This window comes from Amphibalanus amphitrite, unplaced genomic scaffold (assembly GCF_019059575.1).
Source record: "Amphibalanus amphitrite isolate SeventyFive unplaced genomic scaffold, NRLGWU_Aamphi_draft 000178F_arrow, whole genome shotgun sequence".
In the NCBI taxonomy this organism is placed as follows: domain Eukaryota; kingdom Metazoa; phylum Arthropoda; class Thecostraca; order Balanomorpha; family Balanidae; genus Amphibalanus; species Amphibalanus amphitrite.
This window is the reverse complement of record NW_024881673.1, coordinates 448486-475575: the sequence shown is the minus strand read 5'-3', so window position 1 is coordinate 475575 and position 27090 is coordinate 448486. Positions and strand designations below refer to the sequence as shown.

General features: G+C 47.8%; 1 protein-coding gene across 1 annotated transcript; it reads left to right on the top strand.

Annotated features, from left to right (window-relative positions):
- The first annotated feature begins 829 nt into the window (after positions 1 to 829).
- On the top strand, positions 830 to 17047 carry LOC122383971. Its single transcript, XM_043370876.1, has 3 exons — positions 830 to 2965; positions 15627 to 16259; positions 16983 to 17047. Exons 1-3 carry the CDS (start codon positions 886 to 888, stop codon positions 17045 to 17047), a joined length of 2778 nt encoding a protein of 925 aa, XP_043226811.1. The 5' UTR covers positions 830 to 885.
- The last annotated feature ends 10043 nt before the right edge of the window (positions 17048 to 27090 follow it).

Below are 27090 nucleotides of genomic sequence, written 5' to 3'. Positions count from 1 at the left end.
TCATTGAGTGAAGGAAATTGCGGTCAATAACGCTGTAGAAACAAAAGGGAATGTCGAGGCTGAATAGTCGTCAAGTTCTGGTGTTTAGAGTACCTACCGGGTGGTAGGTACAGACAGACACTAAAGTCAGCAAAAAGTGGGGAGGGCAGTGAACATTGCTGCTCTCCCCCCCCCACCTCCGAAAGTGGAGGGGGCAGGCCCCCCCTGTTCCTACGCCTATGATTGTGCTTGCATGTTACCTACGTTTGATGGTTGAGTCTTCACTTCCAAGCAATTGCCAATCACCTTTCTACAAACGATGTTGAATCGTTAGTTTTCAGGATAGGTGTGAGCTGCGTGCCCCCCATCTCTAGCTCCCCCTCCCCCCCCCCCCCAGCAGACAGCAAAGGGTTCCAAGAAGTCGTTTATTTCAATACTTTTACACTGATGTTCCAGCATCACCGCACTCGGTGCTCATTGGACGTTCCAGTATGGACGGACGAGTCCATTAATTTGCTCAAACAAACGGGGGAGGTAGTTTCCATCCCCATCATGTATAAACAGCACGGAACAAGGTTATTATGTTTGTTTTGAACTAACAAGACTAAATAACGAACCATTTCATAACAAACCAGTGGGCGCAGGTAACACCTCTGGTGTGTGGCCCCGCGCCGGCCCGGCTCGTCTCTGTGTTGGCCGTGACGCCGGCAGCCGGAGGTGGTCGCCGGCCGGCTCCAGTCGGCGCCGCGCGCCTGTCGCTGCCGGCGGCCGGCGGCTCTTATCGGGGCCGCCGCCGGCGGTCGGTATATCAGCAGCGGCGCCGGCCGGCACCGGCCAGTCCTTCTGTGACAGTGCCACAGTGACTGTGTGATTTGCTACTTGCTCGTGACCTCTTACAGCAACAAGATGTCTAACATCTTCGACGCTATCTCTGCCCTCAGGCTGGAGCAGGGGAGGAGGCTGGTGGGGACTCTGAGCCCCGCGGTGCAGCAGCTGGTGGAGAGGTGCGGGTCGGCGGCCCATCTGGTCGCCGACACGCTGCTGGTGGCCACAGACCTGGTGAAGAACCACGGCCCGGGACTACAGGCCTACATCACCGGCCAGGAGGTCGGTGACGCCGTCGGTGATCTGGTGCGCCGCCCTCTGCTGTCGGCGCTGGCGGAGGTCGGGGCCGCCGCCGCCGCCGCCCGGTGTCGTCACTGCCAGCCCCGCCAGCCGCTCCGGCTGGTCACCCGTAACAGGTCGGGGAGCATGGCTGAGGGGCTGGATGACGGTATCATCGGTAAGGGGGGCACGTCGGATTTCGACATAATGTTGGAGTTTGACGGCCCCTTCCGCTGGGCGCCGCCGGGCGCGGAGCCGGCCGACATCGAGCCGCGCTCTGCGCCGCAGCTGTGGGCCCGGCCGACCGACAACGCCGGCTTCGTGACGCTGCACTGGGTGCGGACGGCCCGGTGCGGCCACGAGGAGCCGCTGGAGGCGCTGCCGGCCGACTCCGTCCGTCGGATGATGGTAGACTACTGCCGGGTCATGATGGGTGGTGAGATCACCCCCACCGGCCCGGCAGTCAATGTCAAAAGGCCTGGTAATCCAACAGACGGCGGCGCAGACTTCGTCTTCTGCCTGCTGGTGCGCGGCTGGTGGCCCGCGCCAGTCTGGCCCGACGGCGCCCCCTGGGACACCAGTTTCGGGGTCCACCTGGTGCCCACCGGCCGGCCGGGCAGTAAGACGGAGTTCATTGAGTACCGCATCTCGCTGTCTCGGGCGGAGCTGCTGGCCGTCCGTCAACTCTGCCCGGGGCTGCGGGCTGCGGTTACAGCCCTGAAGGCCATTAAAAACATCCTGAAGGAGAGCGGGGTAGCCATTGGCGACTTAAAGTCGTACTTCATGAAGACGGCGGCGCTCTGGGTGGCCCAGGAGACGCACGGTGGACCGCGGACGGGCGTCACGGACGGCGTCCACCGGCTCCTGGACTGGCTGGAGCGGCGCCTCGATGACGGAGTGCTGCCCTGCTTCTTCTACCCGGCCATTAACGTGGCGGCGGAGCTGACCGCGGACCAGCGGCAGGCCATCATCGGCTCCCTCAGACTGGTGAGGGAGCACCTGACACCCCTCCTGATGGCCTGCTGTGGGAAGCGGTGGTCCCTGAACATCCTGCTGGAGGGGCGGCCGAAGGAGCCGCTCTCAGAGCGCCAGCTGCGGCTCCGTCTGGGACGGACGCTCCTCCTGTCGGCTGTGTTGGAAGGTATCTGGCTCCGCCCCACGGCTCCCTGCTGGGAGAGCTGGTGGAGTCACGCCATCCCCCGCCTGGCCCGCGCGGCCCCCCGCCTGCTCCAGTGGTACCACCACAGGTGCTCGGGGACACACTACCAGCAGTGTTACCTGCTCATGGCCTGGAGCGTGGTGGACCCGGCGGACCTGGCGGACGGCGAGCCGATGACGTCACCGGTCGGTGACGTCACCGTCACGCTAGACGTGACGCCGCTCACCCGGCTCCTCACCGACTCCGACCTGGTGCCCCTGCTGGGTGAGCCGGCCGCGGTGGCCGCCTGGTGTCGCCGGGAGCGGCCGGCCGGCCTGACCGCCGAGCCGGACACGCCGCGGGGCCGGGCCGAGCTGCTGCTGCGGCCCGAGCTGCTGCTGCGGGCCCTCGGTGAGGCCGTGCCGCGGTTGATGGACGTGTGGCGAGAGCTGGACCGGAAGGTGAAGGAGGCCTTGGAGGGGAACTTCCGACCACCGGCCACCTACCAGCAGTGCCGGGAGGTGTTGGAGCGGGACCTCAGCTGTGACCTGCAGTACTGGCTCCGTGACGATCTGCCAGAGATGGACGGCCCGACGGTGGTCGCCACGGCCGGCCTCTGGCGCCGGCGGCTGCAGCAGCTGCTGACCGGTGACCGGCTGCGCGCGGCCTACGACGCGGCCGTCGGCCGGTGGCCGGACCGGTGGCAGCTGCTGCAGCATTACCTGGCGGAGGACGACGAACAAGGTAAGTCCGCCGCCGGCGCCGCCGCGCGGGTTTCGCTTTGGTAACCGAGTTACTGACTGAATAAATGCTATTTAGAAACACAGGCAAAAGCAAGTGGACCAGCCCGGCCGCGAACCCGCGACCTTTCGCTTGGAATGCAACTGCGCTAACTATTACGCCACGCAGACATCTTTCATGGATAGACTTATTAGTGAGTTATAATGAAAAGTGAATTATACTCCGGGTGGCTCCTCCCCCTCCGCTGACACAGACACACACACAAGTGGGCGGTGCACTCCGTCACCCGGTGGCCACAACACTGGACCGGATTGGTCATCACTGTACAGCGGCAATACGAGAGACCACCGACTGTTCAATGGCCGTGGACCGATCCTGAATCAGAATGTGACCCGTGGCATTGATCAATTCTACATATATAAGTGAATTATATGATATGATGTTATGATTAGTATGATTATATGATTAGATGTATGTACCTAGGCTCTATTATATTATCTAAATGCTATTTAGCTATATCATGCTAGTGAATATCTGTAAAGTTTGCATCTCTCAAATGACGTCAAAGTTTATGCAATCCCGTTCATACCTCCAATACAATACCAATACCACGGTGTTGAAAAGCCTCAGTAGGGAAGACTGCCCTTGGAGACAAATGTCCAAGATATGAGCTGCAGTCGGTGCCGAAAGCAGTTTGACAGATGGCAGCACCGTCGACTGATGTCTGTGTAGGTGGAAGCACCAGTCACAGTAACGCCAGACCACAGCTGCAATCACAAACAAAAGGGTTATTGGCAACGAGACGCATACAGGGGCGGAGCTTCCTATACAGTTGGTGGGGCGGCTGCCCCACCAACTTGGTATTTTGCCCCACCAATAAGCGTTTTGCCCCACCAACTTTAGCTGATTTCTAAGACTTTGTTGCTTTGCAAATTAACCCTCGCACGACCAGGCCATTTCTCATAACACGAACGACCAGGGGGGGGGGGGGGGTTTACGACCCCCCCTGGCGTTTCGAAACGGAAGGTCGTAGAGCTTAGCGGAAAAAACCAACGGATTGCTCTCAACGAGATCTCGCGATTGGTGGTATATTTTTGGTCCTAGGTCAACATTTGACCTACTTATGACCGGTCAAAGGTCAAATTTTCCGAAAAAATCAAACTTTTTCAACTTTCCGCGGCGATTGCGGCAAAACGGTGGGAGATATCGACTTGAAACCTTCACTATCGTGTTCCTTAATCAATTCTCTATCGTTTGGTATGTATTTCGTTTCCCTAGCTCTAAAAATGGCGCGTTGGGAGCGCCGGAAGTCGGCAAGGTCACAGTCGGCGGCAGAAATTCGAAAAATCAAAATTTAAATTTTTGAAATCTGATTGTATTTTTGGATTTGGGAGGTCCATTTGCTCCCTATAGAAGCTAATATTGCTGCATATTCCCATTGAGGTGACAAGAATTAGCAAAATAGTGGTTCGGGCGCTTTTCAAAAATAGTACCGGACGCTGTTCCTCTTGTGACGTCATAGCTCCGTGACCTGACCTGACCCGGTCAATTTTCTTGCACCACACGATAGCCAATGCTTGCCCCAACATGCATGGGAAGTTTCATCATGATCCATCAAACAATGTGGGTATCACCGGCAGAAAACCTAGGGATTCGGCGCACACGTTTGGTAACTGTCGGCCGGAGGCTGTACCTCTTATGACGTCATAACTCCGTGACCTGACATGACCCGATCAATTTTTTTCGGCAAAAGATGCGCAAAGGTTGCCCCAGAGGGTATTGAAAATTTCAGCCCGCTACGACAAGCCGTTTAGCGTGCACTTCGAAAAAACCTCAGGGGGGGGGGTTGATACAACCCCCCCCCCCTAGGCGTTCTAGGGTTAATCTTTTTTCGCATTGAATAGCTTTGGAATGTCTGTTTGATGCAAAATAATATGTCCGCAATGATAGGAATTGATTCAGTGTGGCATTTTATTCACCTTTATAATCGGACATTGTGGGTTTGACGACTTTTTGCCCCACCAACTTCCCTGGAAAAGCTCCACCCATGGACGCATATCGTTGAAAGGTGCGTCGAACTCTACGAACACAGCAAAACGGGAATATATGACAGTCATACTTGTTTATAGAGGAAGCAAATTATGAATCATTTTCAGCTGCTGCATTGATTTACCTCTTTATCATGTTTGCGTTTCCGATTAGCTATAGGTATGTAGGTAGGTAGCCAGGATATTTGCAATAAAATAAAATGGTTCAACGTAACTAGATTAAGCAGATGGAAAGTACATTCATTGTGCTAAATACAATTATAACGTATGAATAGATTCAGACTTGATCCAGAGATACCCATCTGCTGCCGTCGGTGCCGGAATATGCCGTCAGATGACAGGGCCGACATCAGAATAGGAACCGATTGAAATGTCCACATCATTCTCAGAAACACCAGAGTCGAGCTGCGAACAGAAACAACAAAAACATGTCACCGTGACCGAACCGTGCAGCTGAGTGAGCAATTATTGTCATTTCTGGGATGGACAAATAGGCACACACAACAAGAAACGAACAAAACAACAAACGTGCACCGTTAGCTCATGTTGAGGTCATCGTTACTCGAGGGCAGCGCTTTTCGAGGAGCGCTGTGGCCCGAAGGTTTGGACTTTGAATTGTGAAAAACGCCCGCCCGTCGTTAGCTCATGTTGAGGTCATCGTTATGGACAACTCAGAGTCTTGCATATCTCAAAGTGGTTTGACAAAAATTGACTATGGGACAACTTTGCACAGAAGGGCGATAGACCCCCCCTCCCCCTAGGATCTCGAAAACGATGGGATACTGGATACATTCGGTTGATGTCTGCAATTTTTACACCGGGGTTTTTCAAGTCAGTGCAAAGATGACGCTGCAGGGGTGAAACTAATCAAAGTTGTGGCGTGTGAGGCCAAGAAAGTACAGGGTGTCCCAAAAGTAAGGTTATGATTTAAAACTTAACCCTCGCATGTGTAGGGGGGGGATGGACCCCCCATGGTTTTTCGCGAATAACTCGCGTAAAAAGCGGCCGATCGCGACGAAACTTCCAGTACCCTCACATTGATCAATTTTACACCTACCCTGAAAATTTCATGACCCTGACCCAAATGACCTTTGACCTGTGACCTCTTTTCCGAGACCATGTTTGGCCGGAATCGCGATTCTGCGTATGTCGGCTCGCATTAGCCGCGCGTTTGCAAGCTTTTCGTGGTTTCAAACGTTCAAACATGTGATTTTATGTTGCTTCCATGCATTAGGGTGGGTGTCAAGGTCACCTGAAGGTCAGGTCAGGTCATTGACCTTTGGTGACCTCGGGTGACCTCGGTTCACTTTTTCGAGCTGTACATGTTTCTAGGCTAGTTTTTGGAGCTGAATTCGAATTTAGCAACCATTTGAACATTTACGAAGTAGTTTTGGTGTCTTCGTAACATGTTACGAAGCTGTCAGAGGCGGTTGACACGTACTACGAATACCCGTCACGATGCCTACTGGTTGACCTGACCTGACCTGACCTGACCTGGTCTAAATGCCTAAAGACATCATCTGTGATCAAAACTAACACGATATTCGTGATCAGCACCCCGAAAAACCCCGTAGCAGCCACACTTTACGACTTTCTAACAGGTCCCGATTTTCCCGACCTTGGGTCATTGACCTGACCTGGAAGGTCAACCAATGACCTAGGACCTTAAAATTGGGTATCATCGGCTTCCTCTCGTCACGGGCAACACGCTCGTTTTTTCCGCGAAGCTCTAGCTCGATCAGGGGCCAAACGGCAAGGGGGGGGGGGGGTCCAACCGACCCCCCCCCCCTACACATTAGAAGCTGGAAAACGCCGCACACATGCGAGGGATAAGTCAATGGGTGAAAAATCAACTCCCTGTTCTTACCACTAAAACGGGTCGGAATGGCCCCATATACCATACATGACTTCATATACGATCAACCTTCACTACCTTGAGGTCTGTTTTGCTGTTGGGCACCTGTAAGGTCATGTTACGTCATCAAAGGTCACCAAAGGTTTTTGCCAATAACTCCGTACAGGAACAAGATACAGCCGCGCGGATGGTCTCATTGTGTTCAGCTCATCAAGACGCATCGAATGATATACATGATGACCTCGAGGTCACGTGACCTGAGGTCAACCTTTGACCTTGACCTTTCGAGGTCAACATATATATCACCCGATGCGGATTGACGAGAGGATCACGATGCTGCCCTTAGTTTGTTCCTATCTTGACTAATTCGAAAGGTATTCGAGAAAAACTCTCTCCATATCTAGCGCCGCCATTTTGACTTTTTCGACCCCTGTGACGTCATCTTTGACCTGACCTGAAAATGACCTTCGTAAAAATTGTAGACCATGTCCGTGCGTATCCGATGCCGTTTACCGCTTGTCGCTATCTTGCTTCGTTCTCGAGATCTCAGGGGGGGGGCGGTCATCCGCCCCCCCCCCCGTCGGTGCGAAGTTGGCGCAGACCCCCGTCGGTGCGCGGGTTGATTAACCCTCGCCAGCCGAGGGGAGGGGGGGCGGGTGCCCCCCCATAGGTTTTTTTGCGATAGCTCCGAACACGCTGGCGATAGAGAGCTGAAACTTGGCATACCTGACCTTTGATCCAAGCCGGATCTTTTGACACCAACCGCGTTTTTGGGTCAGGTCAGGTCACGGACCTATGACGTCATAAGTGGACCTCTGCACGGTCTTCAGATGTCGCAACTTCACAACGCCCTCACTGCCAGAGGAGATGTCACAGGGAAATGAAACTTGCAGGATCTAGTATCCATTATGAGTTCCACAACTTGTATAGGTATCTCGGATTTTTCCTAAAGGTCATATGAGGTCAGGTCATTTTCGTGACCTCACCATTATAAGTCAATTAGGAAAAATGAAAACTTATAAAATATATTTTAAAACTTATATATATATATATAAATAAAACTTATAAAAATACTTATATCATTCGACGCGCCTTGACGTGCTGAGGTCACTGGTGCTTTTCTTTTTTCTCTATCCTAATTAGATCAAAAGTTATAAGCGAAAAACCTTTTGACCTGTTTTTAGCGAAATTTTTACATTTATACCCCCCAAAAATTGACCTAGAGCAACGAAATTTGCACAGGGACGAGAAATCCAGGGGGCCAGCCTACCTACCAAATTTGGTGTTTCTAGGTGCCATAGGAGCCAATCGCGAGGGGGGTCGCATCAACCATCCTGCCAGGCCGTGTTATGAAAAATGTACTGCCAGGGCGGGGTTAACCCGCGCCCTGGGGGGTCTGTTTATAACACGACCTGGTGGGGGACTATTTTTTGCCCCCCCCCCCTCATATCTCCGAAACTACTGGACGGATCCGCGAAATTCAAACGGCGTTCGAAAGGGCTGTCAAATTTGTCGAAGGAAACCAAATTTCATTGACCTTAGTGTCACCGATGACGTCACAGGTCAGGTCAAAGATGAAATGTTTCACCGTTCACGGGTCATCTAGGGAATGCGCTATAACACCGAAGAAAACGCATTTTGTCGAGAATCAGCGATAGGGCGTCAGTTGCCTAGTACATATGTTGCTATAAGAGTTCACTGACATTACCAGGTCAGGTCACAGGTCAGGTCACCAAGGGTCACAGGTCAGGTCACCATGGGTCACAGGTCAGGTCACATGACTCTAACTTTAGGTACTAAGGTAGTGCGAACATGTTTTATGGCCAATTTTTCATTTCCAACTCAATGGTGTTGGTTATAAGACTATCAGGTAGGCTTAGGTCACTTTTTGGTGAAGGTCAGGTCAAGGTCAGGTCAAAAAAGGTCAAATTTTAAAGTTGATAGTTTTGCATAAAAGGGGTATTGATTCGATGCAGCTCGTCACGGGGAGTCTAATGGTGGTCTTTGTTTTGCGCTACGGGGTCTAGAATTGCTAACAATTGAGTTTGAAAATTTGACGTCATCAATTTTGAACCGTTTTTTTCGCTATAACTTCGCCAAAAAAGAGATATCAATCTCAAATTTGGTATGTGGATAGAAGGAGGTAAGGACTATCACATATATTCTGTTTTTGCGAATTTCAAAAAAAAAACTTTTTGGATTTTTTGGCTATTATATTCAAAAAAACTATTTTTTGATTTTTTGGGGTCAAAATCCAAAAATTTCAAAAAAACCCGAGATAGTAGTTTTGTAGCCCTGTCAATTCTACAGCTTTTACGTCTTTGTCGTTTTTCTCTATTTGCAAAGCTATAGGCCTGACAGCTCTTCCCGCGAAACCCTTTTTTGGGTCGAAAACGGCAGAACATGACGTCACTCTGACGTCATTTCCGGCCAACGTATCATAGCCTTTGGAAAAATTTTGGATCACAATGTGTAAAATTGATGTCCGGGAGGGTACTGAAAGTTTGGTGACGATCGGCGCAGCGGTTCTGGAGATATATCAAAAAGTCTGGAGGGGGGGCAAAAAATTCCCCCCCACCAGGGCGCGGGTTAAGGGGCGAAATAGCCCCCCCCTACGGGTGGCAGTGTCCTGCGATAGCCCCACGGCTCACGGGGCGTACGGGTTATGAGAATCATTTAGATAGCTTACCTTCTGTCATGACGAAATAGAAGTAGGTATTGGTTTTTTGTAACAAAAAAGTTGGAACTTGGACGAGCGGTCAGCATTACAAAAGAATCTAAGGCGGAAAAATAAAAATAAATAGTACAAAATGCAGTAAAACAATTATTACACCTACAATGTATTAGATATTATTCAGAAGGATGAATGAAGCTATGAAGATTTTCGAGCATTTACTTTACCATTTACGTATCGTGACCCGAGTTGTGACCCAAATTCCTGAAGGCCGTCTTTCTGATCTCTCTCAATCACGTTCACATCTTCGAGTTAATGCCACATGAAAACACAAGAATCAGTTTTCGCCGGCATTTCCATCCGCTCCCTCCCTCCGCTCTCCGATACAAGCCGTTGCCAGGCAACCGTTGTCATGACAACCAATGTGGGCATTCCAATCGGCCGAGTTCCCCACCAAACCGGGATCCAATATTGTGAAGGATGCATAGTTCACCGTTCCCATGTCGCATTGGCCGGGGGGGGGGGGACTTCCCTTTTCGTTGATTCACTATCCCCCCACAAAAATGCCTGTTTTTTGTTATATGGTGAGCTCAAATGGGGTTAACCCGCCCCCTGTATGGCCGTCAACCGACCCTGCCACCCGTGACTCCCCCCACCTCCCAATGATCTCGGAAAGTTACCGACCGATTTTCGAATTTCAAACGACATTCGATAGCCCCAGCGGAGAACTACATTGTGACCAAATTTCATTGACCTAGTTTAACCCTCGCCGGCACAGGGGGGGGGGGGGGGTGATGCAACCCCTCTAAGGTTTTTTTTTGCGAATAACTCGCGTAAAAAGCGGCCGATCGCGACGAAACCTTCAGTACCCTCGCATTGATCAGTTTTACACTATCCCTGAAAATTTCATGACCCTGACCCCAATGACCTTTGAACTGTGACTTCTTTTCTGAGACCATGTTTGGCCGGAATCGCGATTCAGCGTATGTCGGCTCACATTAGCCGCGCGTTTGCAAGCTTTTTGTTGTTTCAAACGTTCAAACATGTAATTTGATGTCGCTCCCATACATTAGGGTGGGTGTCAAGGTCACCTGAAGGTCAGGTCAGGTCATTGACCTTTGGTGACCTCGAGTCACCTCGGTTCACTTTTTCGAGTTTTACATGTTTCTAGGCTAGTTTTTGGAGCTGAATTCGAATTTGGCAACCATTTGAACATTTACGAAGTAGTTTTGTTGCCTTCGTAACATGTTACGAAGCTGTCAGAGACGGTTGACACGTATTACGAATACCCGTCACAACCCCTACCGGTTGACCTGACCTGACCTGACCCGACCTGGTCTAAATGCTTAAAGACATCATCTCTGATCAAAACTAACACGATATTCGTGACCAGCACCCCGGAAAACCACATAGCAGTCACAATTTACGCTTTCTAACAGGTCCCGATTTTCCCATTTTTCGGGTCATTGACCTGACCTGGAAGGTCACCCGATGACCTAGGACCTTAAAATTGGGTATCATTGGCTTCGTCTCGTGACGGGCAACACGCTCATTTTTTTTTCCGCGAAGCTCTAGCTCGATCAGGGGCCAAACGCGAGGGGGGGGGGGTCGTAGCAGCCCCCCCCCCTGTGCCGTCGAAGGACGCAAAATGGCCTGTGCCGTCGAGGGTTAACCCTCGCCCGTATTGGTGTTTTCCCAGCCGCGAACGTAAAAGGGGGCTGGGGGGAGGTCCGTTGGACTCAACCCTTGCCGTTTCGCCCCTGATCAAGCTAGAGCGTCGCGGAAAAACGAGCGTATTGCATGTGACGACTGACGAGAGAAAGCCGATCATACCCAACTTTAAGGTCCTAGGTCATTGTTTGACATTCCAGGTCAGGTCAATGACCCAAAAGTGTGGAAAATCGGGACCTGTTAGAACGTCGTTAAGTGTGGCTACTATGAGTTATTCGGGGTGCTGATCACGAATATGATGTTAGTTTTTGATCAAAGATAATGTCTTCATGCATTTAGGCCTGGTCGGGTCAGGTCAGGTCAGGTCAGGTCAGGTCAATCAGTAGGGGTTCTGCCGGGTATTCGTTGTAGGTGTCAACCGCCTCTGACAGCTTCGTAACATGTAACGAAGGCACCAAAACTAGGTACTTCGTAAATCTTCATATGGTTGCTAAATTCAAATTCAACTCTAAAAACTGGCCTTGAGGCATGTAAAATTTGAAGAGTGAACCGAGGTCATCTAAGGTCAATGAAACGATGTAAAGATGTCAGGGTCAGGTTCAAGGTCAACCTAGGTCATCTAAAACATTGCGTTTTAGGCAAGCTGAATTTACTTTTCGTTAAGTTTTTTTGACTGCATTTTTGGTAAAAGCTTCTCAATTCATGATCTCATGTAACAGGGACACACAAACCAATCGGTGCACACATCACTATACACAGACACAAACACAGACATATAAACACATACAGGGTTACTTTTACAGGAAAAGTTGAGAGGGGGAATAAAGTTCGGGGCAAAGGCGGATCCAGGGGCATCTGAAAGGGGGGTGGGCGGCAATACCATTAGGTTTTTCGTTAGGATGGAGCCCGCAGAACCTTACCTACCCCCAAATCCTATTCTTTCCTCGGGTTTCAGCCACTTTATTTTGGAAGGTTGCCAAAAAATAATTTTGCTAAAAAATATACGCACCTACCTTGGCTGTAAGGGGCGGGGGAGGTCCCAACTTGACTGCGCCCTTGCAAATGCCAATCAGTAGTATCAACCTATCAGTGGTATCAATAACTAGTAGGTATACCCCGGCCAAACATTAAGTAACGCCTTTCTAAAGAGAGAGGTTAATCCGCGCCCTGATTGGAGGTCATTTTGGCCCCCATGTGGGTTTTCTTGAAAAGCGAAAAACGGCGGCGCGCAGCGCCGCCAAATTTTTAGTACCTTACCGGGCATCAATTTGAAACCTTCGCACAAAATTTCAAGTCTAAGGTCACCTTAGGTCAGGAGTAATTGATGTCAAACTGTTCGAGCAAAAATGAGCAAAAAACATGAAATTCTTAAACGCTCACAAAAGCTACAGTTAACGAGCAATTCCAAAGTTCTTTGTGTGGTCGTGTATGTAGAGAAACGACGGCGCTACAAAACTGCAACCTCTACAACTACAAGGTGGGCAGTGATATCCGAACAAAAACTAATGAAGCACAAAACTTGAATTATTACTATTAGTATTAGTGAGCAGTGAAAGTTCCATTGTGAAAGCCGGCTGTGATGAGGTACTTTTTTTGCGCCCTGCTCTGCATGCAAAGCAGATGAACGTGAATGCTGCATAAAGAGAAAAGTCATTTATTACTCAAAGCTTTGATGCCTATGGGACAAAAATAACGTTGTTTTTCCTTCAATGATTCCGGTTTGGAGGATGGTTAAACACGGCCATTGTCATATTGGGACAAAAATTTTAGATGTCTGGCCTTGGCGTCGATGAAAAAGTGAAAATAATCGTGAATAAATGGGTCGTTTCTGAGAAAGAACACAGAATATAAAAGGGGGTCCAAAAGGGGGTCACCTTCTTTTTGCGTCAAAGGAGGGGCCATGGCCCATTGCCCCCCTCCCCCTGTATCCACCCTTGGTTCGGAGAGGTAATCCCGTCCCCCGCCGGTTTCTACGCCGACGCCTGTACCGATATGTCAGTGATTGCGAAAAGACGGAAGAGACAGGGGCGTCGACGCGTAAGGAAAACTGGTCCGACTTTTTCTCGGGGGCCCCCACCGGTGGGGGCCCCCCGAGAGCCCCAACAGGGGCCCCCCGCGGCCGCAGAAAGGGACCCCGCGAGCCGCAGCAGGGCCCCGCGGTGTCTAGCAGGGCCCCAGAGGCGCAGCAGGGCCCCGCGGTCTCTAGCAGGGCCCTCCGAGCCGCAGTAGGGCCCCCGCGGTCTGCAGCAGGGGCCCCGCGAGCCACAGCAGGGCACCGCCGAGTCGAAAAAGTGGTCCGACATGTCGGAAAAGTTGGACCGGTGTCGACGCCCCTGGGAAGAGACAAGACAAGAGACGGTCCCACCGACTATCCGATCGGTATCGGGTCAAATCTGGAGTTCCTGCTGCACTGAACGTAAAATGGTTGGATGGAACCGAAAATTGAAAATTAATAATTATCTTAACGCCAGCAACGTTGATTGATGACGAGAATCTGATTAACGATGACTATAGAATCTGAATAGCGAATTGATTGAAAATGGGCTCCAAAATAAATTTGAAAGGGGGAAATTCCCCCTTCCCTCCCTAGCCGTTCAGACACGATTTGAAAGGGGGAGCGGAATTTTCGAAGGGGGGAAATTCCCCTCTTCCCCCCCTTTAAAAGTAACCCTGAACACATATCATTGACCCTGACCTAAGCTGACCTAAGACCCCAGTCAGTAAAAACTTAGTCGGATAGTGTAACAATGAGCTGTTCTAGCTGGCTTGGCACCAATACTGCAGCGTCATCGGTATATGATGGGCACTGCACGTGATATTCCAACGGTGACCCCATACAGCAACATTTTTTAGTTTGACCTGACTTGGAAGGTCAATGACTGCACATTGAGGTAAAATTGGATACCATTGGATTTGTCTCTTCCAAAGAAATCTGTTGGTTTTTACCGCGAAACTCTATCTCTAGCAGGAACGAAATGGCGCGGGGGTATAGCCCCCCTCCCCCATGTGCGCTCTACGGTGGAAAAATGGCATGCGTGGGCGAGGGTTAAAAAACTAACCCCGACCACTCTAAGTAGGTACCCTGTCCACCGACTGCCGTCTTGTGTTCTTATCCCGCGAGTTGCTGGGGGGGGGGGGGGCGTTAAACGCCCCCACTTTTTCGCCGGGCCATAGCATAAAAACGGCGCGCGGCAGGCGTGCCAAATTTTTGGTACCTGTAGGGAATTGATTGAAGTTTATTGTGACAAAGTTTCAAAAAACTCGGTCGGAAATTTTTTGAGATATCGAGGTTTTAGTGACGTCATGATTTCTGAGTTTTCGACCAAAAACGGCATATGTTCAAAAAATCATATAAAATCACAGAATAGACATACAGACATGCCGTAAACGCCATTAGACTGCCAATACCATGAACAATCAAATGGCTATCTTCGATTATTGATTATTGTCCCGCATTTTCCAAAATCTTGAACAGAATCTTAGCGATTTCTCGTGACTCCTTCACGACCATGATACATGAATTTCTTAAATTCATGTTTTTGAGCCAAACACGTACACATATGATAAAATGAATGTCACCATCGTGTTCTACGCCCCAAATTACCCATAAAACATGTGTCACAGGCTGCGAATATCAGTTTTGATTTTCGGGGATATGTGCCTACCTGGTTGACCTGACCTTGACCCTGACCTATGCTTGACTGACCCCTACATGGACACTCTTGTAGGCCTTATATGATGGATTGTGCACCGTTTTGACAGAAATTATGACGAGAGGCGCCCATTGCGAAGTCCTGAAGTCAATGCTACTGAAAGCCCGATTTCAGGTGTTTGACCTGACCTTGACCCGACCTGTGACCTCAAAATTCAATTTTAAAGTACTCATCTGAAGCGTCTCGTCGCGTTCTTTCGTTTGCCGCCTCGTGCGTTTCGCTGCGCCTATTGGTTCTCGAGTTATCGGCTGGGGGCGTTTAACGCCCCCCCCCCAGCAAACGGTGGGTGGCGAAATACCCCAGCAACTGCCGGGTTATCAAACATCATGGGCTAGATGGCGATAGTAATGACGCTGATACTGAACAGTTTTAGTCATGTACAGTACCGCGAGTCAGTGTCTTATTTGTTACATTATCACCGTGAGGCACGATGCATTGTTCATTATTGGAATAAATCGTAAAAATAAAAAAAAAAATCATTTTTTGAACAAATCGTAACAAATCGTAAAAATAAATGCAGAAAAAATGTTGAGCGAAGTAGGTAACTAGATTTTGTAACTCTCTTGCCCATGCTGATAATGGCATGCCATAACACATGGTCTTTTACCTTGTACTGTGAATAGTGATCCAGTTTTCTTTCGATTTGGTCGCCTATCGACCTTCCTCCCAGCGTGTGACTTCTGTCTGACCTGCTGTGTTCCAGACTCGCCGCAGGGTGACCGCGACAGAGGGGTCGAAGACGAGGAGCAGCACTGCGACGAAGAGGAGCAGACATCAGAGGGTCCGGCTCGCCCACACCGACAGAGGTGGCAGCTGATTGAACAGCAACATCAGCAGCGGTGGAAGGAGCTGGAACTACAACATCAGCAGCTCTGGCAGGAGCTGGAGGATCCAGGTCACGAAGAAAGAGTGAGGATGGACAAAAAGCACGAAGAGGAGCGTCGATATCTGGGTCTCGAACACGGTAAGGAGTGGCAGAACATGGAGAAATGCCACTATGAGGAGCGCATTGAGCTTCATAAGCAGCAAGGTGAGGGCAACACATACCTGAATTTGCCTATCTGGAATCCGTTAGAACAGCTTGATCAGTATCACGAACTTCTATGGGAAGGTCTTCAGCTGACACTGCAGCAGCAGTGGCAAGAGCTGGAGCAGAAGCACCAAAGAGAGTCACGAGACCTGGAGGACAGACACCCGAACACAAGCTCTGAAGAGGAGTTGAATCGGCTGCTGGAGGAGTGCAGCAACAGACGTCACGAGCTGCAGGTGGAGCTGCAGAAGGAGCTGGATAAGGAGCTGGAGAAGCAGTGTCAGGAGCAGCAGTGCTTTGAGATAGGTGAGTGACATGCTTCGATGTCAGATGATTTACGAATGTTATGGCTAAAGATGACGGAAAACAATTGATTTCAGGTTAGAGCAATTTTGCGAACTCCCCATTAGGTATGTGCAAATGGGAAACACTGAAATTGGTCATTATTGAAAGAAATTCCTAATAAACACTTCTAAGCATCGGGTTACGGGGAAAAATGACGCACTGAATCGGGAAAATGCAAACCATGACCCCTCTTCATGCCCATATGGTAATCTCAGATAATAAATGGTACCGACAGTTTTTTGCCAATAACTTTTGATAAAGACATGCAATAGCCATGAAAATTTATGTTGCAGCATGACCTTTTTCCGGTCAGGTCATGGCTTTAACCTGACATAACCCTTACCTGACCTTGAGCCTTTTCACACAGACAGTTATTTTATATACATCATGATAAGCGCCCAGATTCACATTAGCCGTTTTCATGATGGCTATTTGGCACACCTTTGGTGCAGATTTGGTTCAGATTTGGTCAAATGAGATTCATTGCGTTTCCTATTAGATATCAGCTTGGGGGTTGCACCGTTGTTTTACGTCCGTTTTTCAAATTGTAAGACAATATTTTGGATTCAATAAATTCATTTTATAAAGTTGTTTGTTGTAGAAAAATTTGGTGCATATTTGGTCAAGTTTTGCGCATTTGTCAGATCACCTGTCCTAAAAATTGCAATTATACTCATGTTCCAGAATCAAATGAGCAGCAGCAGCAGCAGCAGCAGCAGCGAGATCGACAAATCAACCAGACGCCCTAAGAAAGGCTTAATTAGCCTCGAAGCATGCCAACCCAGCCAGTCAGGTCAGTCCACTTGGCCACGTTTAGCCCGCGTCCCGCTGTGCTATTCACTAACCCTGCCATCCACTGAAAGAGGGATATTGACATCCGTTTGGGGGAGGAGGGGCGTTTTGGCCCGTAAGATCTCGGAAAGTTATCAACCGATTTTAACCCGCGCACCGACGGGGGTCTGCGCCAACTTAGTACCGACGGGGGGGCGGATGACCGCCCCCCCCCTGAGATCTCGAGAACGAAGCAAGATAGCGACAAGCGGTAAACGACATCGGATACGCACGGACAAGGTCTACAATTTTTACTAAGGTCATTTTCAGGTCAGGTCAAAGATGACGTCACAGGGGTCGAAAAAGTCAAAATGGCGGCGCTAGATATGGAGAGGGTTTTTCTCGAATAACTTTCGAAGTAGTCAAGATAGGAACAAACTAAGGGCATCATCGTGATCCTCTCGTCAATCCGCATCGAATGATATATATGTTGACCTCGAAAGGTCAAGGTCAAAGGTTGACCTCAGGTCACGTGACCTCGAGGTCATCATGTATATCATTCGATGCGTCTTGACGAGCTGAACACAATGAGACCATCCGCGCGGCTGTATCTTGTTCCTGTAAGGAGTTATTGGCAAAAAACCTTTGGTGACCTTTGATGACGTCACATGACCTTACAGCTGCCCAACAGCAAAACAGACCTCAAGGTAGTGAAGGTTGATCGTATGTGAAGTCATGTATGGTATATGGGGCCATTCCGACCCGTTTTAGTGGTAAAAACAGGGAGTTGATTTTTCCCCCATTGACTTATAATGGGGAGGTCGCGAAATTGACCTGACCTTAGGTCACCGACATCAAAATTCCGAGATATACAAATTGTAGCTACTAATGACCTAATAACATCCTGCGACTTTCAAAGGCCTCCGACATCTACTGTAGCTCTGGCACGGTGACAAAGTTGCAAAAAAGTGACTTGAGGTTGGGTCATTCAAAGTGACCTGGTGACCTGACCTTAAAAGTTAGGAGGTTCAAACTTGCACACCATGTGTAAAATTGATGAGAGAATAGTCATACCAAATTTCGCGGCGCTACGCGCCGCGGTTTTCCCGCTATCCGCGAAAAACCTCAGGGGGGCGGACATCCGCCCCCCCCGTCGGTGCGCGGGTTAAAATTCAAACGGCAGTCGATAACCGCACCGCGTAAAAACCATGGGATTTAAATTCATTGACCTAGGTGCAACCGATGACGTCAGAGGTCAGGCCAAAGGTCGCATTTTTCACCGTTTATGGGCTTTCTAAGGAGTGCGTTATTAACATCGAAAAAAAGTATGATATCGAAAATCTATGGTGTTTCAGATCATCACAGACGTCACCATCACCGGCAGTGACAGCACCACCAGCACCACCGGCAGCCGTGAGTACACCCACGGCAGCCGGGTCCAGCTTCACGGCTTCCGAAACCACTATCAAGTGAAGCGCAATATATTTAGAGTTACCGTAAATTATAATACAGCTATTATAAGACAATGCATGTTGCTATTTTTATTTGTTTTACCATTTCCCTCCTAACTCAAAATAATTGTCAGTGTAATTTCCCTTCTTTAGCGCTGTATCTAAAATCTAAATATCAATGACGACATTAACCCGCGCCGTGCTGGTGGCCTGAACTTTCCGCCGAGTGCTGGGGGGGGGGCGTTTTCACGCCCCCCCCCCCCGTCTAACTCGGCTCCTGGGCCACGTAGCGACACGCGATAAGCGGCAATCGAAAAAGCGTCAAAAATAAGGAAGAAAACACTTCGGTCATTTTTAAGGTCAGGTCAAAGGTCAGGTCACCAGAGGTCATCGAAGGTCAAATTTAGTCCATTTCGATAATTTTGGAAACTGCCAACGGTCAACTCGGGAACCAATAGAGCTACAGCGCCGCGGAAAAGCGCATTCGATAGCCCTTTTACCGCCATTTATGTAGAGTGTCCTCAGATTTGACCTCAGGTCAACGGTTTAGCTTCCAGAGGGCAAAAACTGTAAAAATAGCCGTTTTCACGAAAACTGTTTTTCGGCAATAACTTTTGACTCAAGAGAGCCACGACATTACTTTTGCCAGCATCGTGTTCCTCTCGTCGAGACGCGTCGAATGAACTATTTGTTGACCTTGAAAGGTCATTTTGAAAATTTGACCTCAGGTCAAGGTCATGACCTGACCGAAAAGGGTCATGTTGCATATCAGTCGATCCGTATCGTCGAGCTGAACACATCTGACTTGTTTTCACCGCTCTAGCACGTCTCTATCAAAAGTTATAGCCAAAAAACTGCTGGCGACCGTTCATGACCTGAGATGACCTCAGGGGCATACAGAGTGGTCACAGGTGCATTTTTCCGATTCAGTGTGTCACGTTTACCTATGAACCGATGTTTGAGAGCGTTTTGAACGACATTCGTCCAAAAGAGGCGCATTTCAATTTTCTCCCATTGACTTATAATGGAGCGGTCGCAAAATTGACCTGACCTTAGGTCACAGATATCAAAAATCCGAGATATACATTTTATACATACTGTTACTCATATCAATCGCTGAAAGTTTCAAAGTGATCGTTCAGTCGGTGTAGCTAAAGCAAGCCTTTGAACTTTTTTCTGAGGTAAGGTCACTTGACGTGACCTGGTGACCTGACCTTGAAAGGCCCAGGTCTGAAATTTTCACAACATGTGCGGAAATGATGTAGGAATACGTGTACCAAAAACGGCGCGCCGCCGTTTTTGAGATTTTCGCGAAAAACCTGAGGGGGTGGGCGTAAAAATGCCCCCCCCCCCAGCACGGCGCGGGTTAATAACTAGCGTGTTGTATTTCAGCTCCGCCATCATCACCGTCCCCAGCATGACCATCATCATCACCATCACCATCACCATCACCATCAGCCAGCACCAGCACCACCGGCTCCGGGATCAATCCCGTCACCAGCATGTCCGTAAGTGTCGAATCATAAAATGACAATGAACATGGAAAACTCAAAACCTTTTTCCAATCGTCATAATTTTGACCAAATTCCTCTGTTTGTCTTACTGCTTGTTCTTACTGAGCATAACACGCTGATCTAAAAACCTACTGACTGCTTTCCAGATCATCTACCAGCACCACCACCAACACCACCACCATCACCAGCACCACCGGCTCCGGAACCAGGCCCGCCACCAGCCTCCGTGAGTACAGACGTGATATCGGCGGCCACTGTTGCCTGTTGCTTGTCTCTGAAAAAAAAAAAAACATTTGGCGTTGCTGAATGATGCAGAAACTATAAAAAAAAAACTAAAAATAAAAATAAGAATAAAAGCAGTGAAATATTTGATTTTTTCCATTGTCTTCGTTGGGTACATTGATATTTTTTCGGTCTACCAAACTGTCAGTTCCGACTCTTCTTTGATCTTATCAATAAATACCTAGTCCTTTACTTGGCATGAAAAACACCATGAATGTATTTTTTCAGTTATATATTTCACGGTCTTCCTATATGTTATCGATACTTTTTGTATTGAATGTACTTGTCCGAACATTTTTGTTTATTTTGCCGTAGACATTGCTACCGCTCTGTCTGCATGACAAGGTGATCGTTTCGTCTGTCATTTAGAATGATTCAATCGTTTATCTTGTTTCAGGTCCACCACCACCACCGGCTATAACCATTACCATCACCATCACCAGCACCATCACCACCGGCTCCGGTTCCAGGCCCACCACCAGCCTCCGTGAGTGTGTGGCCATTAAATGAAACCTGAAAACGTACAACTTGTTCTTTTCGCCATGTTACATAGTATATTTTGTCGGTTATTTGTTCTTCATAATCAGATCAATAGGAATAATATAATAATAAAACATTGATAACGGATTCCGTCAGGATTTTGTTGACCGTAGGGCTGGTTGAGAGGTGAATCCACTGTATTTTATAGGAGTTCTATCGGTTTACGGTCAATTTGTATTATCTCCCTTTCAGATCATCTACCAGCACCACCACCAGCACCACCGGCCTCAGCACCAAGCCCGCCACCACCAGCACCACCGGCCTCAGCACCAGGCCCGCCACCAGCCTCCGTGAGTATCTTATTATCAAGTGACCATAAAAGCGTATATTTTTATTTTAGTCGTAAGTTCGAGATACACTGATATCTTATTTTCCATCACCAATGTTTTATCGATAGGCTATATATTTTCTTGTAACAAATATTTCATCAGGAATGCAGTGCTAATGAACGCAAGAGGTGTTAATAATAAAAGTGGCGCAATAGTTTCCTTACAGTGAATAACAAGTGGAGCCAACATGTGCTACTTCTTTTCAGGTCATCTACCAGCACCACCACCAGCACCACCACCAGCACCACCGGCCTCAGCACCAAGCCCGCCACCAGTGTCCGTAAGTGTCTTATAACATATTGGCCATAAAGGCGTTAACATTTTATTTTATTCGTAATTTCGAGACATATTCGTAGTTCATTTCTCGTCACAAAATGTAGATAGATGGGCTTTACATTGTATTGTAACTAATAGTTTGTCAGAAATGCCCAAAAACTTAAGACGTGTTTAGAAAAGAAATTAGCGATGCTTTTTCTTACAGTGTATCACAATTTGAACTCAACATGTGCTGATTCTCTTCCAGGTCATCAACCATCACCACCACCAGCACCACCGGCTCCGGAACCAAGCCCGCCACCAGCCTCCGTGAGTACAGACGCGATATCGGCGGCCACACTGTCTTCTCCTGTACCGCTCGACTCAGTAGTTTGAAATTAGGCGGCAGATGGCGCTAGTATATAGCGCCTGAAGCATGCTGTACCGTACGACTCAGTAGTTTCAATGCTAGCCAACAGATGGCTCTGGCATAAGGCGCCTGAAGCATGCTGTGCCGCTCGACTCAGTAGTTGGTCATCTCGACAACAGATGGCTCCGGCATACAGCACCTGAAGCATGCTGTACCGCACGACTCAGTAGTTTCTTATGTCGGCAACAGATGGCTCTGGCATACAGCGCCTGAAGCATGCTGTATCGCACGACTCAGTAGTTTCAGTGTTAGCCAACAGATGGCTCTAGCATATGGCGCCTGAAGCATGCTGTTCCGCACGACTCAGTAGTTTCTTATGTCGACAACAGATGGCTCTGGCATACAGCACCTGAAGATTGCTGTACCGCAGGTCTCAGTAAATACATAGGGAAGACCACCACCGGTCTCTGAGAGCTCGGACACGATGTCATTGGGCACACTGTCGCCCGTGGCTAGTTTCTAGCAAAGGAACGCTTGACGTTAATAATTGATACACAGACGAAACAAATGGAATAATTTGATCCGTCATTGTGTTGGATACACTTTTTAAGATTCGATATACTTAACTGTAAATTGCGACTCTTCTTTGCTGTTTCTAATAGTCCTCTATCTGTGTGAAAAACAGCATGAACCTGTGTTTTCAGTTACAAATTTTACGGTTTTGTTATATTGTGTCGAAACTGTTTGTATTGCATATAGGGGAAGTTGGGGGAACGCCGAAGACTTTTTTTCTGACGCCCGTAGCACGCAAGGTAGACAACATACGCTATTCTTGTTGGCGTCATTCGAGAGGCCAGTCTTTTGCCTTTCAAACATACCAGGCGCATTTGATGAATTCGCATACCGTTAAGCGCACAAACTAAAAATATCAAAGAAGTGACTTTTTCGGCGTTGCCCCGGACTGCGGGGAAAGCCGAAAATGGGAGAAATGATCTACGGGGAATCCCGACATTGATGTTTTGCCATTTTATCTCAAACTTTATCCAGAATTCATCAAAGCTGACACACGTTTCAAGAGCTTGAGGACGCGGTGCACACTGGAAGTTATAATTGTGTGATATAATAAGAAAATGCCAGGTAAATCATTCCTTATAGGTAACAGGCCGTTGTGTCGGTTGAAAGTGTAATTTGTGTGACTAAAAATACGCGTTGCTATTCTACAGCAGTAAAGTCCACGTAGCGTGCTTTTAACACGTGCGTAATCGCACGTTTTCGGCATTACCCCAGCCAGCCATACTTTCATTTGCAGGCCCATAACTTTTCAACGTGCTGTATAAATTTCAAATAGGCAGCACACTTATGCAAAGACATGCTAAAGATTACTTGACCGAATTGGCCAGACAAACGGTAGCATAATGAGTAAAAAATACAGCTTCAAAGGCGCATGTAGTACAAGGGAAACGTACCTTGAAAACGCTCTTGGCGCCCTCACAGTCGAAGTATTCCGAATGACGACTCGTAACAAACATGCGATAATTGTAGTCACTTAAGCTTCAGAGCATCACTGACAGGTGGCATCCATGTCTTACGGTTTTCGAAATATCTCGAATTTCGGCTTTGCCCCAACTCCGGCATTGCCCCAACTTCCCCTAAGTGTCAGAGCAATTTTGTTCATTTTGCCGTAGACATTGCTACCGCTCTGTCTGTATGATAAGGTGATCATGTCAAATACAATAAATAAATCGCTTGTATTTTTTTCAGGTCCGCCATCACCACCGTCCCCAGCATCACCATCACCAGCATCAGCACCTCCACCAGCACCATCGGCTCCGGGATCAAGCCCGCCACCAGCCTCCGTGAGTGTCTGATTTTTTTATTGAAGCCTGAAAACGTAAAACTTCTTCTTCTCGCTATGTTACATAGGAAATTTTTTTTCGGTAATTTCTTCTTATTAATCAGATCAATAGGAAGAATAATATGTATAATAAAATAAAACGCTTTAACCCGCGCCCCAGTGGCGGTCTCAGCCAACTTCGCCCTAGTGAGGGGGGCATATGTTACCACCCACCTCTAACTCAAAAACTAAGAGGGATAGAAAGACGCGGTAAAAAGCAGTCGATAGCTCTCAATGCGTACGTTTGAAAATATTTCGGTCATTTTTCATCTTAGAGCAATATTGGGGTCACCAGAGGTCATCAAAGGTCAAAATTTGCCAATGGTCATTATATTTTTCAGAAAACATGCGGTTATCTCAGGAACTATGGTAGCTAGAAAAACGCATGGAACAGCAATCGATAGCTTTTGAACTCTTCTTTTGATAAGGTCATTATCAAAATTGACCTCAGGTCAACAGTTTAGCCTCCAGAGGGCAAAAACTCCAAAAATAGCTGTTTTTACGAAAAGTGTTTTTCGACAATAACTTTCTACTACAAAAAGCCACAAAATTTCTATTGCCAGAATCGTGTTCCTCTCGCCGAGACGCGTCGAATGAACTATAAGTTGACCTTGAAAGGTCAACTTGAAAATTTGACCTCAGGTCAAGGTCATGACCTGACCGGAAAAGGTCATGTTGCATATCAGTCGATGCGTCTCGGCAAGACAAACACAATGAGACCATCCCCAGCGTTCTATCTCTTTCTAATCTTGAGTTATTGGCAAAAAACTGTTTGTAGCCTCAAATGACCTCGGATGACCTTTCTAGAGGCTATCAGCAAAAATGACACCTTGGTCATCACGGGTGGTCCAAATCATTGTGATTCTGAAATAGTTGGACTGTTCCTATGCGTACACACGGATCTAGAGGCATTTTCATTTTTCTCCATTGACTTGTAATGGAAAGGTCACGCCACTGACCTGACCTTAGGTCACGGATATAAAAAATCCGAGATATACAAATTGTAGGCGCCCATAACATCATCCAATCCACCAAGTTTAAAACCTTTCCGACAAACACTGCTGGCTGGACATGATTGCAAACTTTTTTTTAGGCTTGGCCAGTTAACTTGACCTGGTGACCTGACCTGACATGACCTGGGGTCAAAAATTTCACACATTGTCCAAAATTGATGTACCAAAAGCTACCCCAAGCGGCGCGGCGCTACGCGCCGCGGTTTTTTATTTACACGCAAAAAACGCGACAGGGTGGTAACATATGCCCCCCCCCCCCCACTGGGGCGAAGGTTAATAATAAAATATAATAATAAAACGCTGACAACGGATTCCGTCAGGATTTTGCTGACCGTTGGACTGGTTGAGAGGTGAATTCACTGTATTTTACAACAGTTTCATCGGTTTACGGTCAATTTGTAGTTTTCGCTTATAGATCATTAACCAGCACCACCACCAGCACCACCGGCCTCAGCACCAAGCCCGTCACCAGCGTCCGTAAATGTCTTATCACAAATTGTCAATTGACTATGAAATTGGGGGTATTTTATTTTGGTCGTAAGTTCGAGGCACATTTTTAGTTTTTTTTATCACCAAATCTATTACGATAGGCTATACATTGTATTGTTACAAATATTCTATCAGGAATGCTAATAATCGTAAAACCTGTTAAACCGGCGGCCGCTGGGCCTCCGTGCCACCCGCCGGCTGCTGGGGGGGGGGCATGTAGTTGCCCCCCCCTTTACTTCTGCGACGATATCGTCGCAACGCGAGGAGATAGAGAAGCGAAATGTTGCACACATCTTCCTGAGTACCTAGCCGAGGTTGTGTCTAAATTTGGTGTCGATTTCAATTGAAATGACGTTACAGTGACGTCATAAGTGAAATTATAGATTTGCGACTATCATATTCCTCACGATGCATCAGATATATAGGACCGAATATAAAGGGTCGATCATTGGTCAGAAACTAGATGGAAGTGTAGTTAGGTGTTTTAGGATGACATGCTATGTTACATATGATACTTTGTCGATAATTTCTTCTTCATAATCAGATCAATAGGAAGAATACATGTATAATAAAATAAAACGCCGAAATGATAAAATATAATAATAATAATCCGCTGATAAAGGATTCCGTCAGGATTTTGCTGACCGTTGGACTGGTTGAGAGGTGAATCCACTGTATTTTATAACAGTTTCATCGGTTTACGATCAATTTGTATTTCTTCCCTTTCAGATCATTAACCCAGCACCACCACCAGCACCACCGGCCTCAGCACCAAGCCCGCCACCAGCCTCCGTGAGTACAGACGCGATATCGGCGGGCACACTGTCTCCCGCTGTTCTCGTCAATAGGAAATAAAATATTTGGCAATTGTAATGAATGTTGATAGAATACAAGTTTTATCTTAGATGATTTTTTTTTCAACTGCAAGACTATCAGTTCTGAATTTTCATTTTGTTATGAATGGTTGTGTTTCTGCGTCAAATAACCACAATTATCATTTTTTGTTTTTTACCGGATTTTTATCAAAATATAAGAAGAAATTGGTACAATATACCTAGGCCTACGCATGTAACGTCAAACCAATTTCAGTAAAAAATGATGTGTGATTAGCATTTCTACTATATCTGTATTATATGCGGCGCTAATTGGTCTCTAAGTACCTAATAAATGAAACGTTTGTATTATTTCAGGTCCGCCACCATCACCAGCACCATCACCATCACCAGCACCGCCACCAGCACCACCGGCTCCGGGATCAAGTCCTCCACCAGCACCACCGGCTCCGGGATCAAGTCCACCATCAGCCTCCGTGAGTGTGTGATCTTTGATTGAAACTGAAAACGATAAACTGATTTTTTTCTTTGCTATGCTGCTGATTATATTTTGTCAGAAATTTCTTCTTCATAATCAATGCCTTTAAAAAACTGCAGTACTATCCTCACTCAAATATTGATAACGGATCCCGTCATGATTTTTTTCTGACCATTAGACTGGTTCAGAGGTGAACCCACTGTATTTTATAACAGTTGCATCTATTTGCGGTTAATTTGTATTTCTTTCCTTTCAGACCATCCACCACCAGCACCACCACCAGCACCACCACCAGCACCAAGTCCACCACCAGCAGGTAGGTGCGGCGCCAGAAATACTCCCCTTTTCCAAACCTTTGACCTTTGTGTTGTTTTCATTTGTATGTTCCCTCGCCCTGGCAGGGCATTTTTCATAACACGGCCTGGCAGGGGGGGTCGATGCGACACCCCCCCCCCCTCCCGATTGGCTCCTATGGCACCTAGAAACACCAACTTTGGTAGGTAGGTGGATCCCTTCGAGTTCTTGTCCCTGTGCAAATTTGGTTGCTCTAGGTCAATATTTAGGGGGGTTTTG

Bases quoted from the DNA above. Each gene is read 5' to 3' on its own strand.
- LOC122383971 (XM_043370876.1), top strand. From the start codon at position 886: ATGTCTAACATCTTCGACGCTATCTCTGCCCTCAGGCTGGAGCAGGGG. The intron at 2,966-15,626 runs GTAAGTCCGCCG...GCTGTGTTCCAG, and splicing joins GGCGGAGGACGACGAACAAG to ACTCGCCGCAGGGTGACCGC. The intron at 16,260-16,982 runs GTGAGTGACATG...CTCATGTTCCAG, and splicing joins GCAGCAGTGCTTTGAGATAG to AATCAAATGAGCAGCAGCAG.